This window comes from Rhea pennata, chromosome 3, assembly GCF_028389875.1.
Source record: "Rhea pennata isolate bPtePen1 chromosome 3, bPtePen1.pri, whole genome shotgun sequence".
Classification (NCBI taxonomy): Eukaryota; Metazoa; Chordata; class Aves; order Rheiformes; family Rheidae; genus Rhea; species Rhea pennata.
Window position 1 is genome coordinate 26,539,546 of NC_084665.1, and position 19,109 is coordinate 26,558,654.

The window sequence follows — 19,109 nt, forward strand, 5'->3', positions numbered from 1 at the left end:
TTTTTTTAAAAGCTGAGACAGGTCTGATGTCTGCACAGAAAGGGAACAGCTTAGGTGTTAAAAGGAGGCAGCATGTTCTGTGATATGTGACTGCGTTAGAGGCTTATAGACAGGGTTTCACCTTTTCCAAGTGGAAAAGGCACACAGTGATGAAGTGCCCTTTGTGGCTGAGCTCTCCCCACTTCCAAATTTGCACAGAAATTCAAAGGAAAAAGAAGTGACTTTGTTTACTCAGCAAACATGCTGAGTAACAGTGAATCTCCCAACCAAAGTCTCGTTCTTCCCACAGTGCTCAGCTGACTTTGTTGGGAGTTCAGAAGCATTCAGTGCAAAACATTTTCTGCAAAAGAGGCAGAACAAGATGAAGCTCTCAGTCTAGCCTTTTCCTACCTTGCCATCCAACTGTGAGGCAGTATGAAAGTGCACACGGGAGCTTCAGAGTTGCTTCTCCCCTCAGAACACATTTTCAATAAGCAAATAAATTTAAGGCTGCTTATTCCACATGTGTGGACCGGAAGGTGAACTGAGAGAAGAACTGGGTGAGTCACAAACAATGCCTGGAAGCCTTAGGAAATAAATAAAAATTTAAAAAAAGGAGTCCTCCCTGCTTTGAAGATAAAGTATTCTCCTCGAATACTTAATCATGAACAAAATGTTCTCATGTAAGCACAACGCCTTACAGCTTGATTTAGGTGAAGGCTTGATTTGATAAAGGTGACCTTTATTAGTCACCTTCCTATTAGTCCTACAATTTATAAGGTTGCCACATGGACAGCCTTAAATTTAGGAACTGTCCCTGTTCCTCTTGGATGCTGATATATGGTAACACAATAGAAAAGCCTGGGAACAGGAGGGGAACATGCTGGTTTATGAGAAGGACTCTGGGGCAAATGCAGGGACATAAGCTCGTGTGCGCTCCAGCTGCCGGTCTGTGCCTGACACATCCAGCATCGGCACTCTGCTGCCACAGGGGATTACAGATACCCAAGCCCTTGTGCTTGAAGTGAACCAAGATGACAGAGGGGCTTGGTTCCCCAGGAGCCCCTAGGACAAAGCTGCATACCTATCAGGGAGCAGAAGACCTGAGGATATGCTGTCATCTCTTGCCTAGGAAGGACTCACAACCTCCCACTCTCCTGAGGTGCACAATCCATGTCCTGTGGCTTTTGGCCCCAGGAGGAGCTCAGTATTCAGCCTGGTGGAGGAGGAAGACAAGCTGTTCCTGGACAAGGGCAGAACACGCCATCTTGTACAGCAAAGATGGCAGCAAATTGAGCATTCATATGGTATCCACGAGTGGTGAAGAAATGTTGAAGGGATTACAAACTGATCTGGTTTATATGGTCTGAAAACTGATTGCTTATATATAAGAAATAAATCGAAAAATATCATAACCTCTTTCCCGTAAGTCAGGCAAAACTCTTTACAAAGTTTGTGTTCAATGTTGGTTAAATTCTATTGGTAAGGATGGTACCATTATATTGATACCCCGTGTCACTGAGGTAGGGACCCAGTACTTCCAGTCACTGGGAAAACTGTAACAACATCACTGGCACAACCAACTAACACTCAGTTTCAGTAATCCCTGAAATCTAGCACAGGAGAGACATCACACTTCCTTGAAACTGTAAAATGATAACCCTCCCTATCTGCAGGAATTTTAAAGGGCTGGAGCTGTAGCAGCTTTCTTGACCCACATTTCCTAAATTCTGATAATCCTTCCTTATTAACTAATGGCTTCTTGCGGGGGCGAGAAGGAGAGAACATGAGCATGTTCCATTTTAGCATAATTGATGGTCAGCTTCCTGACTACATATAATGTCTTATTAAATGATGTTATGGCATTCGGGAAGGGAGGTACATGAGAAGAACGTTATAGCAATCTAATTACTGCCTCTCTTACAGGACTGTTTACGACGATCATTAAAGCATTCCATATGGTTTTCTACAGCTGAACAACTAAAAACATGGCAGACCTAGATTTTGACATATAAACAGTGTCACAGAAAATGGGGTTCAGGGCCATAGGTCAGTACAGCAGCAACTGCAGTTCGTTATATTACAGACACAGCTTAGGCACATGACACTGTAGCGTTAGGGGAGAGCAGGGAATAGCATGCAAAGATCAGAGCAACATGGGAGACAGGTGTGGACTCACTGGGACTCTGCTGAGTGTAGCAAAGCCAGTCCCGAGGTCTCAGATATGCTTTTTGATACTCTTTTTTTGTGGAAGTGTCAACACCTCCCATCACCTTACTAATGAGATGAAACTAGCTTTCCAGCTCCAGCTGCAGGGGCCTTTGTATGGACTCTGAATCATAGTCCCTTTGGAAACTCCAAGTTTAGCAACAGGCTTTTGAATTCTCATTACACCTTCTTTGTGGAGCATCAGTTTTCTCACTGTCTCCACATAGTCATACATACAGCTATAGCTGTACAGATACAAATAGCCATGGCTATTTGTTTCCTCTTGTTTCATTTTCCACTCATGGAACATCTTTGGACAATTTCTTTCTTGCTACCTTATTGGTTGGCCTCATGGGACCTGCCAGATAAAGTAAGGAGTCATTGCTGGAGTTTGTCTGGAGCCTTCCCATTTGCTGTGCTGCTCAGCTCACTGCAGTGGGCTAAGGCACACATGCCCTAAATCCTGCTGAGATAAATTCGAAACAGAAAAACAAATTCATGAAAAGATGTGAAATGATGAACTTTAAGGATACGCCATTTTAAGGATACGAAACAGATGCTTTTAGCATATTTTTCTTACATTTTTGTGTTTTTATAGATGTTTTAGAATATGTTTAAATATTTGTTTTCTCTTTTCTCTCCTTTTTAATTGCAACACATTCAATAAATAGTATCTAGGGACTAAACTGTTGGCATATACATATTTTTTTGTGACATTACAGCCTTTCAAGATTTCCTCAAGCAAAATTACTTCTCTCTTCTCTCCAAATTTTTAATCATAAATGATAACTCATTATTATTTCCTCATCACTCGCTCTGTTGCTTTCTGTGACCAAAAAAAGGCGATCCTCTGCAAAAATACCAAGCCTCAAACAAAACTGAAGTCAAATTTTCAAGATCTGAAATTAGAAAAGAAACTGACTCACAAATTCAGTGACAGGAATGAAAAAAAATTGGAAAATTTACATCCTCTTGTGAAGGTTTTTGGCAAAAAGTCTAATGAAAAAAAAAAATTGAAAGATGTGGTTTATCAGATCTAGCCTAGCCTAAGAAGTGGTGAGAGGAGCATGCTACAATTAGTGGCATACAGAGAAATGATGCAATCACAACTTTATTATGAAGCTGGAGAAATAAAGATGGCCAAAATGTTTACCATGCAGAGAGTAGGAGCCTCCAGGATGCTCAGGAATGATGATATCAAAACACTGACTATATTTTTATTAGTTGCCCACTTACTCTACATATAGGAATGAGAAAAGTAATCAGATGACACTCCTTAATATTTGCTACTCCTAGTTATATGTGTTAAGAATCTTAACAGCGCTTATCCAATAGTTTAGGGCTAGAAGAAGCAGGGAAGAAACAACTAATGGTGATAGAAGAACACCGTCTCTGCATCCCAGAACAGAGACATGCCTACAACACAGTAATGACAGTACCAGGTGATTTTTTAAGGCCAGGGCAGGGAGATTAGGGGACTGTCCAGGTGCAATGTGTTAGAGGGCATAGGAAAAATCACAGACTGGCAAGAAAAACATATTTAATGCATTCAACGCAACGGTAACTTCATTGCTATGTGAGTAATTGAATTAACAGCCGGTTGCAAGAAACATCACCTTGCCTCCCCCAAAACCACCTTTCTTCCTGCTCAGCGGCCCCGAAGCTGAAGCCACCAGGAAAACCCCCAAGTGCTCAGGCTGCACGGGGTGAAGGATGAAGCACGCAGGCACTGCCTTGCCTGTCACCCTACCCATCTTGCCTTCTGCTTCGCTTTCACTGACAACTCAAAAACTTCAGGCTGTCCATGGATTTGTTCTCTCAGCAGTACTGTGGTGACAGAGAAAAGGCTGTTGGGTTTGTGAGAGCTAGACCTAAGCGTATCGCTTTCTTCCGTGCTCGTTGCGAGCGTGATGTGTTAACGATGCCCGGTTAGGACTTAGGCGGACTGCGGGGCTCAGGAGACCCCCAGCATCGAGGCGAGGCGGGGCTGTCCTGCACAGCGATAGCAGGGCTGCAGGGATGGACCTACAACCGTGAAGCACTTGGCACCTGGAAAACGGGAAATTGGCTGGCTCAGGTTGGGGACAGGTGCTGGGCTTGAGCAGATCGACTGCTCCTCCGCGAGTAGGCAGGGATGGAGGGGCCGTGGCTGCCGCCAGCCCTTCCTCGCGCCTTGGGACCCGCGAGGGCGGCGCTGCTCCTCCTCGTGATTGCCACCCGGCTGAAAGGTGGGACTTCAGCACGGCGCGAGGCTCGCGGGGAGGAGGCAGCAGCCAGCCAGCCTGGCTCCCCCCCCGGCCCGGCCCGGCCCGGCCCGCAGCGCCGGCCGCCGCCAGCCCCCAGCGCCGCAGCCTCCGGCCTCGCACCGAGCGGGCGTTACTGCCCGCAACGGCCACGCGCGACGCCACAGAGGCCCCGCTGCCCGCGCGCGTGACGTCACAAAGACCCCCACGCCGCGGCTCTCCGCAGTAGAACGGCTCCGCTCGGCTCGGCTCCGCTCGGCTCGGGCCGGCCCCCCCCCGCGCGGCGCTGCGGGGGGCGGTGCTGCCCGCAGGCAAGCCCCGCCCCCGGCGCGCGCCGTGTGAAGCGCACCTTTGCACGAGTCCCGCTCGCCGCGGGGCGGGGCGCGGGCAGAGAGGAGGGGCGGGGCGGGGAGAAGAGAAGCCGACCGGCTCCGCCAACCGCAGCCCGCTGTGCCGGGCGCGTCACGTGCGGCCCCGCCCCGCCAGCCCCGGCCCCGCCCGGCGCCGGGGTGCCGCCGCGGCCAGCGGGCGGCGCCGGCGGGGCGGCGCCGGCCGTCGCGAGGGCGAGCGGGCCAATGGCGGGAGAGGCGGGGGGCGGGGGCGGGCGCGCGGCGGCGGCGGCGGGGGGGCGGCGGCCAATGGGGCGCGGGCGGGGGGGCGTGGCCGCGCCGGCTCGGGTTCCGTGTGGAAAGAGTGAGGGGGCTCGGGTGCAAAGTTTGCTCGCCCAGCGGCTGCGGAGGGAGCGGCGGCGGCCGGGCCGCGCTCGCGCTCGGGGCTCCGCCGCCGCGCCCAGGGGCCGTTGGCCGCGCCAACCGCCGGCGGCGGCGGCGGCGGCTCTCCCCGCGCCTGCTCCGCGCCTGCTCGGCGCCGCGCGGCGGCGGCCGCCGCTGCCCCGCCGCGATGTGCGGGGGGATGGCTGCGAAGGGGCCGGGCGGGCCGCGGTGGTGGCAGAACCGGCGGGCCCGGCTGCTGTGCATGCTGGCGCTCACCTTCCTCTTCTTCGTGGTGGAGGTGGTGGTGAGCCGGGTCACGTCGTCGCTGGCCATGCTCTCCGACTCCTTCCACATGCTCTCCGATGTCATGGCCCTGGTCGTGGCACTGGTGGCCGTGCGCTTCGCCCAGCGCACCCGTGCCACCAAGAAGAACACCTTTGGCTGGGTGCGGGCCGAGGTGATGGGCGCCCTCGTCAACGCCGTCTTCCTCACCGCCCTCTGCTTCACCATCCTGTTGGAGGCCATCGAGCGCTTCACGGAGCCCCACGAGATCCAGCAGCCGCTGGTGGTCATCGGTGTGGGGGTGGCAGGACTCATCATCAACCTGCTGGGGCTCTGCCTCTTCAACCACCATGGTGTTGGTGGCCACGGCCATGCCCATGGACACGGGCACTCGCACAGCGGCAGGCAGCACTCCCGTGGTGGCTCCAAACCCGAGCAGCCGCCCGGGGATGGGGATGCTGCCCTGCACCGGGAGGAGACCAGCACGTTGGTGGAGAACTGCAGCAGCTCCAACGGAGTCGGCCAGGAGAAGCTAGGTAAGTCCTGCGGTGCCTCTTGCCCTCTACCATCCCAGCACAGAGCTGTCGGGAAAGGAAGAGAGGCCTTTTCCCCAAGGAAGGATGTGGGCACCCCACTGCTGCCTGGCACAGGCTTCATGGGGACCATCTCCTTATTGCTGAGGAAGAGGCAACAAGCTTTCTATCAGTGTGCGGGGACGCACTGTAGTTGCACCTCTGTGCCTTTTCTTCAAGCGCCTCAAAGCGCTCCTTAAGTTGTATCTTCATCTTGTAGACAGGGTAGCACCCAAAGGAGTCTTAGGATAACACAGTTTGCCCTGAAAAAAGTTGATGCTGGTAGAGAAGGCACGTGACAAATGTTTTTGCCTAGCAACACAAGCTGTCACAAGTCATTACCCTAACACCTTCTGAACACGCTGTCCGTCAAATAGAGTACAGCTCAACATTTTGGTCCTGACAGTCAGATCTCTCGGTTGGGTTGATTGTTGGCTACCTGAGACATGTTCTTAGTTTGAAGTGAAGTAATGCATATGGAAGTATATTCCATCGTAACAATGTTGTACTACTTCAGGATATGCTTATTAGTAGGAAGAAATCTTAGAAGTGTGAGTTAGAATGGCAGAAGTCATGTAATAGCTGCTGAGTGTGGAGCTTGCTGGTTTCAAAGTACAGGCATGGTTTCTTTGAATTAGTTTTCCTTTAGCTCCCTAATGCATGCAGCTTCCCACTCACTTGCGTGCGTACATAAACTTACAATCTCTCCAATTCTGATCAAACTGCCTCCTCTGCAGGAGGGAGCTGCTTTCGTTATTTTTTTAATGGCTCCAAAGGCTTGGATAGTTCATTCTGAAGTCACTTGCTCAAAGCCAAGTGCTGCATACTAGCAGAGTGAAAGGCATGTAATTGCTACTTCCTTACTTTAATCATATGGCATTCCCGCTACAGCACAGAAACAGTTTCAGTGCTCATGTTCCTCCGTTATGTTCAGGGTGACATCAGGAGACAATTGTTTTAGATTTAAATTGAGCTTCCTTATACAGAGTGAACTTTGTTACAGTTTTGGTATTTCTATGGTCAGAGCTTCCATTACACATTTGAGAAACTTAGCAGTTTCTCTCTCTTTCCTCTCTCTGTCTTTTCTTCTTTAGTATTTTGGCTCCATGTTGCTTTTGAAAAGTCAGGTTTTGCAAGAGGATAGGAAAGTTCTTCTGAATTCAATACACCATTTTCTTGACCACATAATAAGCCTCCTAATATTGTGCCACTTCCAAGGTAGGTATCCTAATAATTAGTTTCAAACAATACAAAATTCCTTTGGCCATTAATCTAATTGATATCTAAATTCATGCATTGTCCTTGCATAGTGAAACCTGAGTTGTGCTTTTAGCTAAATTTTTGACTAGGTCTCTATTAAAGGATTGAATTCTCATATGGATTAAAATATCATTGTTTTCAGCTAACTTCTCTGGAGTTTCTCATGGATATCCTTCTGGCAATAAAGAATAATTTGTTGTGGGTATTTAGTATGTAATAGGGCATAATTTTGGTCGTATGTAAAATTTTCAAAGAAGTTTGTATGTTCTCAATGCCATGTCATGATTATGTAATGGATTGAGTTATTCATAGTTAACCTATGGAAATGTTAAAGGTAATGGTGCTTGAGAACTTAAAAGAAGGTGTGAGATCTGTAAGTGAAGACTAGAGAAATGATCGACAGTACCGTTATGCCTTCATTGAAAATTACAAATGGGGGTAGGGTTTTCCTAAGGTTGAAATGGAAATGCAGTAATAGCCAGGGGTAGTATGTGCAGGTAATCTTTATGCCTACACTTTATATAAAGTAATCACTTTATTGTTAAATTCAAATCAGACATATTTCAAATTGACACATTTTAACCAGTTGCCATTAAAAAAAAAATCTTAAGAGCTTCCTGGAGCTGTGCTTCCTGTCATCCACCCCTTATGGATAGGTCTACTGATTTTCTGATCTCCTTTGATCCAAGTACTTGGTGTGCTGTAGGGTGTCAGAGAAGGTTGTCTTTGTTCTCATTGTGAATCCAGAGGTCTGAAATCTGTAACCTGAGATATCTTCCTCTAATTTATTGAGTTCTACTGGAAAGTTACAGATCCTAGTGGCATTTCCCTATTCCATAACTTCTAGAAGTTGTATGGAAAATGTAGCTGGAGCTTTAGTACAGAAGTGTGATATATGGCGTAATGAATCCTGGGCTTGGAACTTACCCATTCAGCCCTCTTCATTAAGAGTACCCCCTCCCCCCTTCTTAATAAAAGAAAGAACTTGTAGACATTTTTATGATACAGAACCACAGCCTTGATAGCAGAGTGGCAAAAGCTATAGGTCATACTAGCATGTTAATGTTTACAGAGCTCTGAACTGAATAACCCTGGCTGCAGCAAGAAGTCCTTGCTTCAGTTTTTAAGGCGAGCAGCTAATTCCCATTAGATTTCTTTAACGCTGCAGGTTTTCTGCCCAAAGAAGAATTTCTGAAGAAAAGTTAGAGGTTAATTGTGTGAAATACTTCAAAATTATTAAAGTTGGAAAATACTTTTCTTTGAAAAGTTTGGCGGTGCCTCTTTATAGTGATGTGTGAGCTTATTCCTCTGTAACTAGTAAGAGTTGGTGGTATCAAAGACACTTTTGACAAAGGGGACTTAAATATTCATTTGTGCATTATGTGGTTTATGATGCATCATTTTGGATGTCAACACCTATATGTCACTTTAAAAGAAAGTATTCTAAAACAAGTGCTAAAATATATCTGCTTGTGTATTGTGATATATAAAGAACACCAGTTCATGGCCTTTGAGAACTTCAGAGATTGTACTATATTTCAGACTGGTACTGTCCTGTAGTCAATACTGCTGATAAATCTTGCATTTTAGACCTAAAAGCTCGGCTCAGTGTATCAGTTCTGCTGGCTGTGTGTTCCATCTCAGGAAAACTTCCTTATACTTGAATTGAGAAGTCTTTTGAAAATGAAACTCTAAACCTAAAGAGAAATATCTAAACTATGAACTATGTAACTATGAAGTAGTATCTGTACCGCTTTTGAACTTCTGGCCTCCTAAATTTTAATATAAAGTGTAAACACAGTACTATGGTTTAAGAGAGGTTTTTAGCAATGTAATTATTCTTCTGGCTTTTGAAAAGAAGGAACAAATGGATCATAAGTTACTTAGCTACTTAACCAGCTTTTATAAGCTCTGTAGTTCTGTGTTTTGTTTAAGGAATGAACAGCAAGTAATCAAATGCTTAAACAACAGAAAATGTGGAACCAGCTTTCAGTAAAATAAATTCAAATGCATTCTTCTTCATATTTTGCCACTATACGTTTTTAAGCTCCATATAGAAACAGTTGCCCTCTAGAATATTTAGATCATTTATTGGGACAACTGGTATTTCTCAGCCAGAGAAAATTTTGGTAAGTGTTAGGGGCTGAGTTGCTTGTTATTCGGTTTCGTATGGAATATGACAAACATATGTTGGTTGTTATTTTATATGGAATTACAGTAATATTGCTTAGTGCTATAGCATGTCTAATCATTTTCCTGCTTTCTTGTCAGGTGATATGAAAGATGACATGACTGACCTACAAGTTAATGGGAATGCTGGTCATTACTCTCTGGATGTAGAGGAGGTTGAAGAAGACTCTAGTGCGCAGCTTAACATGCGTGGAGTTTTTCTGCATGTTTTTGGAGATGCCTTAGGTTCAGTAATTGTGGTGGTGAATGCCTTGCTCTTTTATAGTTTGTGGAATCCATGCCCCAGAGACGGGCCCTGCATTAATCCATGTGTCAATAATCATTGCATGGAAAATGCTACTTTATCCCAACCACTTGGCAAAACTAACCAATCTGAGCAAGAGAGCATTACAGTGGCTGGCCCATGCTGGTTGCTATATTTAGATCCTGTCCTTTGTTTGATAATGGTTTGTATACTCCTTTACACAACTTACCCGTTACTTAGGGAGTCAGCCCTTATACTTCTGCAGACTGTTCCCAAACAAATAGATGTTCATTCTTTGAACTCAAAATTACGTACCCTTGAAGGAGTTGAAGCAGTCCATGAATTACACATTTGGCAACTAGCAGGCAGTAGGATCATTGGCACTGCTCACATAAAATGTCCCGACCCTTCCACATACATGATGGTGGCAAAACGCATAAAAGAGATCTTTCATGATGAAGGGATTCATGCAACTACCATTCAGCCTGAGTTTGCCAGTGTTGGCTCTGAATCAGGGAGAGGGAAATGCGAGTTCCCTTGCCGAACTCAGTGTGCTTTGAAGCAGTGTTGCGGAACAGGAGAAGATACTGCTGGAAAGAAGACAGAAAAATCTTCCTCACTTAGTATTTCTTGTTCAGAAGTTGTCACTGAATTTCCGCATAACAAAACCAGAAGGACTAAATCAGAGAGCATACCTTCGGTTAGGCTGGAGGCAAATGCTGATCAAAATGAGCAGTTTGAATCATCTCTGTAACTCCCGGAATGGTGCTACCTGAGTTTCGATGACTTTGACAACAGCTATATTGCAAGAGGAAGGGACAGATGTTTGAGATGCAATTTTGCCAAGTAGTATAATTGCTGAAGTCCTTGTTCTTGTCATATTGCTAAATCTAGAATGCTTGTTTTAAAGAACATAATGTCACTGTCATGATACAATGTGTTTGTGTTGACTTTGTACTGAGACAGACAGAAAGTGCACCATGCTGTAACAACTTCAGAAAACCAGTTTCAACATTTCAGCTGAGACACTTTTTGTTGTGCTTCAAATTAAATTTTTTTTCGTATGAAAAGATATTTGAGGGATAAGTATATAGGAACTCAATATGTGTTACAGATTTCTTGGACCTACTTTTTCCTTTAATATTTGATTTGTAGATATTTTAATATATTGTTTATTTAGAAACCCTAAGGAAACCAAAGTTCGTAGAACGTTTTTAAAGCTATAACTACTTAAAACTGGAAACCACTTTGTCAGTTTCACATATTTTTCTTAAACCTATGTAATAAAAAATATGAAGGCTTTTCTAATGAATTTATCATATAGCATATTTTAAAGAAAACATCATGTGATTGTTAGAAACTGTCCCATCTTTTTATGGTAAGGTAATTAAAATCAACCGCCTATGAAAATAGCAGATGTGAAAGGTTTTTTTTCTATCAGAGTGAAAGTTCAAGCTGCTATATACTGCTCTGTGATCAAGACGTGAGACTAGCAGATAAAGTAACACATACTTTAGTATTTTATGGATTTTCTGGTGTTCTTCCTTATCTCCAAGTTGTGTCTCATCATAACAATTTTTGAAGCTTAAAGAATCCTTGACTGACAGTGCTATGAATGAAGAGTTGGAGCTTCAGTTTTAACGGATGCTCAGTTAACTAATCAATCCTTTTATCTCAGTAATGTCAATAAGATCTTTATCAGGAGGAAATCTGTCAAGCACTGGCAGTGTAGCTTATGCTTCTCAAAAGCGTAAACTGTAGCTTCCCTAGAAAGTCATTCAGTGATGCCTTTTGCTGTAGTTCAGTGTATCTGTAAGCACTTACAGTGGCAGGAGTCCTGGCCTCGGTGACGTCTAGGAGCATTCTGCTGACTTCTGAAGGAGTCTGAGGGGGTAGGATTTCATTCACTGTTTTTTTTTTTTGCACTTTAAGATGTGTATCACATGATTTCACTTACTGATAGATCTAAATCTATGTTTTAAAATGTTGACTCAGTTATTTGACAACTGGCTCTAAAGAAGCTGTTACAGTGTGCTGCCACCTTACACCTTTACAAAGGAGAAACTGATCTGTGGACTCTGTGGATTCAGCAGAGAGTAGATGAGAGTTGAAGATAAAGTAAACAAGGAATCTAAAACTTCAGTCTCTAATAAACTCCCTGGCCCTTTAGATTCACCTTCAAGTTATATATGGGAAATAATGCCTTGTAATTAATTGACGACTCCTGTGCTCAAAACTGGAAAAGGCAACCCAGATCTTCCATTGCTTGCTGTATGACTCTGGACATGTCAGATAAACACTCTGCCTCGGTTTCCCTGTCTTAAAATGGGGATAATACCTACCTCACAGGGATGTTGTGAGGCTTAACTCATGTGTGAAGAGCTCTGAGATCTGTTACTGGAAGGCACTGGAAGGAGTGTAAAATGTTAATTACTTAGTGTTTACTCCTTCTACAGATGTGTTGCAATACCTAGGCACAACAGAGGGAACTGAGGATAGTTTTGGCCTTATGAAATTCTTGGATGCTGTGGTTTTCAGGTTTTTAACAGTATTTAAATGTAGATTTTTTTTAAAGAATTTTTTTTTAGTGAAGGGAATGTAGCTTTGCCTTCAGAACATCTTGCTAGTTGCATTTCTAATATGTGTCTCGTATGATAATTGCTCCTATGTAGTTCAAATAGTCTGCTGTTCATTAGACCTGGATTGCCCAGGTTGTGTCAGTGGTCTTACTTGGCTTCTCAGCAGAGCATTGCAGTCAACTCTCGATTATCCATGGGTGGATTACCAGTGTTGTATATTAAGTGTGCAGCGTACGCAGCCAAACTAGCTCTGCATATACCAATGCTTTGGCCAAATGCTGTGTGCCAAAGCATTGGCAAAGTAGGGGAGCTCAGCCTGGAGGCGCTCAGGCCAGCTTGGCATGAGCCTGCTCTCACGGGGTTTAGTAGCTTGGGTGCAGCGCGGCGCTGTGCAGTTATATTGCCTCTTGGCTGGTCAGATGCATCCACAGAGAGCTGTGCTGTGTGGATGTGTCAGTTAAGCTTCATGCTAGCTTGGAGATGTTGGTGCTTCACAATCATCAGCATCACCAAACTTTCTCTGTGTTTATGCTTGTTGTATAGTCTCATGGACTAATTTAAATATGTTAATATAGTATTTATATGTTTTTTGTCTGAATTATCTTAACTTTCTCCTGTTACCTGTATATGATCTAGAGTTGACTGTTAAATGAGAACTTGTATGAGACTACACTTGCAAAATATACTACCACTGCTAGTATGCTACAAAGTATTAACCAAGTAAATTTTGAAATGAACAAAGTACTTTTTTTTTTTTTTGAAATGTGTATCCTTGCTTTTTATGGTAAACTTCATTAATTACTTTGCTCGCTAGTTTGAAATTGGTCTCAGTCATTATGAGTATGAATTGTTTAGGTCCTGCTGTATATCACTAATGCGTCATAGAACTACTGCTCTTTAGTTTATTAAAAAAAAAAAAAAAAAAAAGCAAAACCAAAAAACCCAAGACAAACCATAGTAGCACTGACAAGCCTGACTTATTTCTCTCCTGTTGCTTTTATAAAAAGAGAGCAACTGTTAAGTCTTGACAGTTGCCACTGTTGGTTAACAGTCTCAGTAAACGCATCTGAATAGACGGAATTGTAGCCACTAATTCCATTGTAACTATTTAATCTTTTTTTTTTTTCCTGCCAGAAGTCATATTTTTCTATTACTGTGTCCATTGCGGGCAATGGCTAGCTTAAAAGACACAAAGCTCTCCTCAACGTTATTTTTATTACCAGGACAGGATGCAAATGTGATGATGATGATGGTGATGGGGCGGAAGGGAGAGTCGTGTGCGCTCTCTTTGTCAGGTGAGGTTGTGCATGTGCAGCACCAGCTGGTGTTAATGGGGGCCCTTGAGTCTCTCTAGCCCTCAATGGTAAGTTCACTCTAAGTATGTAGTCAGGTCAAGGTGATGGCTGTACAGCAGCAGGGACACAATTTGTGTGTTTGTTTTGGCTGTACTAGATGCAGCTGTAGCCTGCTAACTTGCAATATAGCTTGATTTTTTTTTTAACCTTGTCTGTGATTACACAGACTTGGTTTATTCTGAAGATCACAGTTCCAGAATACTGGGAGCATTCAAAAATACTGTGCAATCTGTCTTTTTTTTCCACAAAGCATGAAACTAGTGAATCTCATGTAAGTGAACACTGCAGTGGTGGGGAGCTAATTGTATTGTGTATCACATTCCTGAATTTTTAAAATAAAAAATACGGAACACTGATTTTAAGGAAAAAACGTTTGTATTTCAATGTCTAGATTGTTTATGCTTCTGATTAAACGTGTCAGATGTACCAACATCATTGGGTGAAGTCTTTTACATTTACTACGTCTTGTCCAGAAACATGTTATTTGAGTCATTTCTTAAATTATATCTGCATTTAGGTTGCCATGTAGAACAACATACAGTAGGCTTGCCACAGTATCATGAAGCTTTACTTTTTAGCAGAGTAAATTGCGTCTATGGGACTTCTTACAGTTTTAGCTAGGTTGCTGTCAACATCTGCTCTAGACTTTGTCTTTTATGCTGCAGGTATTCAGTATGGAGGTACACATAGTTATGCAAAAGACAAAACTAGCTCTGACTTGTGACTCCCAAAAAGTCATGGGAAGGGCTCAGTCCTGCAAATTTCTAAATTCATAAATAGTTTCCTGGGGCTGACGAGTAGTTACTTGCATGCAAAGAATTATTTGTAGGAGTGAGTCCAAAGCATCTGCCAGTACAAGGCTGTCTTTTGAAGAACAATTGAAAATACTTAAGTTTTATGGATTTTTAAAAAAAATAGTACTGTAATATTTTAAAATTTTGCTGCAGAAAATCTGTTTTATAACCTGTATTATAATCTTAATTCTGGATTTGCTTATTTTTCCCTCCACTCTAAAAAATAGGAGAGCCCCCTGACTGTCCTAAGACTTGTACCAGGTTTAGCTAAACTGATACTTTGTGCTTCTGAAATTGGGCCATCAGACTTTAGACACTGGTGGAGTTTAAGGGGAGGGAGAGTGCTTCCTGCCTTTCTCTTTCCCCTGCCTCCCCCTTTGCACTTTCTAATCTCTTCAGCTGTGGAGAAACTGGTGCAGCAGGGGCAGACAGGGCAGATTTTATATCTAGATGTTCTGCGTTCCATGTGAAGGGAATGGGAAATTCTGTGGACTATTTTTAAGAGTATCTAAATACGCTCTGACTGTTTTAGTTTCACGGCATAGCATCAGTTACTCCCTTTTTAGATCTGTGTTTAAGTTCTTCAGTTCTGTGTTAATTTTGGCTTTTTCTTGGCTGGGTGGGAAGAGGTGGATGCTTCATCTGCCTGAGCTAAAGCCAGTCTTGATAATTTTCCAAGTTAAACCTAACTTTGCTGATAACAGGAGTTATGATTATTCCTTACGACCTTTGGTTTGTGTGGTTAGCTGCCTTTTTTAGGTACAGTACCATCTTTTAGCAGGCTCAGGTTTATCCTTTTACATTCTCTGTGTTATCTAAATAGTTTAAAGGCAAAACTACAGTACTGAAAAATACCTATATGTTTGCAAAAAGCACGTGGGATACGTTTGGCTTCTTTCATGTCCTGGATCCTGTTTCTGAGCAGTGTTGAAATACAGTCGACATAGCTAGATTTCATTGATGAAATTTCTTCTTGTCTTCTTTTTAAATAAATGCTATTTTGGGGGGGGGGGAGTGTTGTTTGTTTTGGGAGGGTTCTTTGGATGGAGTACTGAAGTCCCGGGAAAATAAATGGAGCTCTGTAGTATCAAATACCTTTAGCTGGGTTTTTTTTATTAGGTTAATTTCTAGGAAGAGATGTGACTAGTAGGAATGCACTTCCACAGTCTCCCAAAATCTCAGAAACAAACACAGAGCACAAGCAGAAGCAGAATTAATAGATGAGTTGTAAAATCACGGCCTTCAACTGTCTTCATTCCAGGTGCAATTAAAAGAATTAGTTGCTCAGTTTTAATACTGAGGAGGGCAGGATTGTTGGTAAGGTCTGCCCTGAGCTGTCCATAAACTTGCAATGATGTGTTACTAGCTCTCTGTAGCTGTAGGAAGGTATATTGCAAAGCTACTTCTACATCATGAAAAAAATGTGATCTGTCCTTAAACAAGCATTCTTTGTGAGACATGCTAGTGTGGATTTTTTGATTAATAGGATGGGATGGGAAGCTTCAGGTCTGTAGCTGGTTTTTGCCTGCACATGTGTCTTCACCCCTGTCAATCCTACACTGCAGTCTCCTACCAAGACCCATTGCATGACCACCTCAAGGACCGGATCCAACTCCTTGAACAATTCCTTCTTGCTATTTTTGCTTTGGAGGAGCTGATGCCACAGGGGAAGGGCAGGATGGAAGTCAGACTTCAAGCAGGAGAGCGCTTTCAGCAGGAACTTTTGTCTCAGTCTGGCCTATGCAAGCATCCCAAACCTGGCATGAAGCCTTTGCCATGGAAATGTCAGGATGAGATCCTCAAGCCTTCAGATGTGGGATGGTGTTTTGAAGGCTGGGTAGTAGCCCTGAGCTAGTAATTTGGCAATGCTTTGACATGGTGGCAGGGAATGCTGTATCACTGGAGAAACTGTTTTTCAAGAGAGGTAGAAGAAAATATTCCTCTTTGTTTATTATTTTGTGTGTGTGTAAGTATATATACAATATATACACACATATATTTGCACTTTTTTTTTTCTTTTCTGGACAATGAAGACAAACTTCAAAATAGTGTTGTTAGCCCTGCTGGTCAGGTCAAACTTTAATCCCCCCTCATGTCATACACGCTCCACATCTGGTTGCAGCCCGGGTGGGCATCGCACGTTTTCCTTGCGCTAAGCTAGCACAGCTAAGAATAGCTGTGCTGATGCCGTGGAACAGGATGTGCAACCTGCTGGGCTTCCTGCGTTTGTACTTGCGCTGCTCGCCTCTGTGCTGAGGTCTGTTCTGCTCCGTCTTCCCTGCCGTCGCTGCTGGAATTGCGAGCTGGATTTGTTAAATTTAATTGATTTAATTTAATTGATTTGATTAGATTCATTTCAGGTTTGCCACGTTTTCAGTTGTGCTCTGCAGCAGAGGCATAACCTCGCTGCCACTCCGATTTCGCTTCAGAGCGTGTTTGCCGAGCGCGCCCCGGCGCTGCCGGCGCGCGGTTTCGGCAGCAGGGGAGGGCCGAGGACCCGGAGCCGGCTGTGCCGATCTGCTTGGCGGCACCGTGCAGCCCTTCTAGCCGAGGGAGCAGTGCAGCAGGCGCCTGCCGTGCGGACGGCAGGGGAAGTCTGAGCGGTTAACTGGGTCGTGGCGCTTCCCTGATGAAGTCCTCGCGACCCAGCTCGGGAGCGAATACTTCCCAGGCAAATGCAGTGTGCATTACCATGCCCTCATGACTTCTGCAGGAGCCAGTGTTGCCTCGAGGTACAGCCCGCCGCTCCTGTCCTGGGATGCTCGAGGGCTTTTTCCCGGTCAGTTGTAGAAGAGAAAGGGATTATGTGACTTAACAATTTGGGTGATAACCTTTTTGCTTGTTTGTTTGTTTGTTTTATGGCAACGTGATAGGGTTTTGACCCAAATTAATGCAGTTGATTCTACATGCTTCCTGCTGAGTCTAGGAGAGCATGGATTAAATCACCGGGTAAAATCTGGGCTGAAACTGTTTATATTCTAAATATCCATAGTGGCATAGTGCAGTTTGTTCCTCATGCTGCTGTTCAAAAAATTAAGAAATCATTGTGTTTAATTATCACAAGAGGTATTAGCCAACCTTGGCAGCTGTGTTTAGAGTTTTGTCTCTACATATAGTAGGTGCAGAGGAGAGACGTTGATGAGTTAGCCCACCAGCTATCACGAGCAGGGAGGTGTGTGGGACATATGCTTCAGCTTGGAAGTGGAGTGACACTTGGCACTGTAATGTCCCACTTATCTTTTCTCAAAGACTGGGAAAACTGCAGAAATATATATTGAGTCAAACTCCACGGGCAGAACTCTGGTGTCATCATTGCACTTACATAACATTAACAGCATGATTTTGCTAGCAGGATGTGAAAAGCTTAGAGGATCACCAAAGGAGTATAAATTATTCAAAACCTTGATGCCATTTGCTGAAGACTTACACATTTTTCTTCCTTAAAACATTCAGAGAGGCTTAGCCATGCGGCTTAAGCACCTTACTATCAATTTACAAGATTAGCTGGAAGGCTTTAGCCTCGGCTGTGTAATTCACCTGTGTTGAGAAAGTGCATACTGCTTCAGGAAGAAAATGTGCCATTTAACCTGGAGCTGCAGGACATTCGCCTTGCGTGTCCTTCCTAAAGAGCATCTCAGAAAGCCAGGTAATGTCAAAATAGTGTCTTCTGAAAGCTGTTTGGATAACAAACTCGACAGCATGTGCGGCAGCGTTGTGTCAGGGAGCTGGTGCCTCGCTGCTCACGCCGCTCCTCGCAGGAGCGCGGCCAGCGCGGGACCTGCACCGCGCGTAGCTGCTGGCCTCCCTCTGCACCGGTGTCTCCTGTATTGCTTCACAGCAGCGTTGCAACAACGCGTGTCTCACGGAAAAAGAAGGGGCGAGGTGGAGTTTTTAGCCTTTTCTAGGACGGAGAATTGGATCTGCAGGATTTTTGTTGCCGAAAGCTTCGCGGTGCTCGGGTGGGATTGGGAAGGCAGCTCACCTCTCTCGCGGGGGCCGCCCTGGTCGGCAGAGAGCAAGCAGAACTGCAGCCGCGGTGAGGAAGGGTGAGCAGCTGCCGGCGTACGGGTGCCTTCTTTGGGACCGGTTATCTTTTTTCTTCTTCTGCAGTTGTTTGGGTGGGAGCAATGATGTTCTTTGGTCTCCTGTAACTCTGCAGTGCTTAACAGCTTATTACCGTGAGGCCTACGTGTGATGACTGGGAAAATCAAAGATATCCAAAGATTTGGGGGGGAGGGGGAAGGCTTAAACACATCACAGATGAAATTGAGACTAATCTTTCCAAGACTGAGACAACAGCCAGCGTAACCTTAATTTCATCAGAAAAGGATAGTCCAGAACACTAAGCGTAGCAGACTGCCATAAAAACGGTGTAGAGATCGGACACCGGAAATCTAGTTTAGCACCTGAACAGGTGGGGAGTAACCTACATTAAGAGACTGCAGCTTGACAAAAGCAATGGCTTTGTACCGTGGTTTTGTTGCTTGCAATGGTTAAAGTAGCGATACAGTGGTATTTCTGCAAATGAGGTAAAATAAAATGTAGGATGTCCTTATGCAACACAAGTTCCTCTTTCGAAATAACAGCTTGAAAAGGCAAAGTCATTGGTTTGGGCCAGAACAAAAAATGCTTAAGTAAGATAAACAACTCGGGTGGACTGCTGCCATCTTTTCCTTTCCCTTTATCTCTG

At 44.4% G+C, this 19,109-nt stretch overlaps 1 protein-coding gene across 1 annotated transcript; it reads left to right on the forward strand.

Annotated features, from left to right (window-relative positions):
- Window positions 1-5,330: 5,330 nt before the first annotated feature.
- Window positions 5,331-14,057, forward strand: SLC30A1 (solute carrier family 30 member 1). Its single transcript, XM_062571855.1, has 2 exons — window positions 5,331-5,961; window positions 9,529-14,057. The coding sequence occupies exons 1-2, from the start codon at window positions 5,331-5,333 to the stop codon at window positions 10,443-10,445; spliced, it is 1,548 nt and encodes a 515-aa protein (XP_062427839.1). The 3' UTR covers window positions 10,446-14,057.
- The last annotated feature ends 5,052 nt before the right edge of the window (window positions 14,058-19,109 follow it).

What these genes read in the sequence shown, in the direction of transcription:
- SLC30A1 (XM_062571855.1), top strand. Translation starts at nt 5,331, where the DNA reads ATGTGCGGGGGGATGGCTGCGAAGGGGCCGGGCGGGCCGCGGTGGTGG. An exon ending in AGTCGGCCAGGAGAAGCTAG is followed by an intron (nt 5,962 to 9,528) that starts GTAAGTCCTGCG and finishes CTTTCTTGTCAG; the next exon opens with GTGATATGAAAGATGACATG.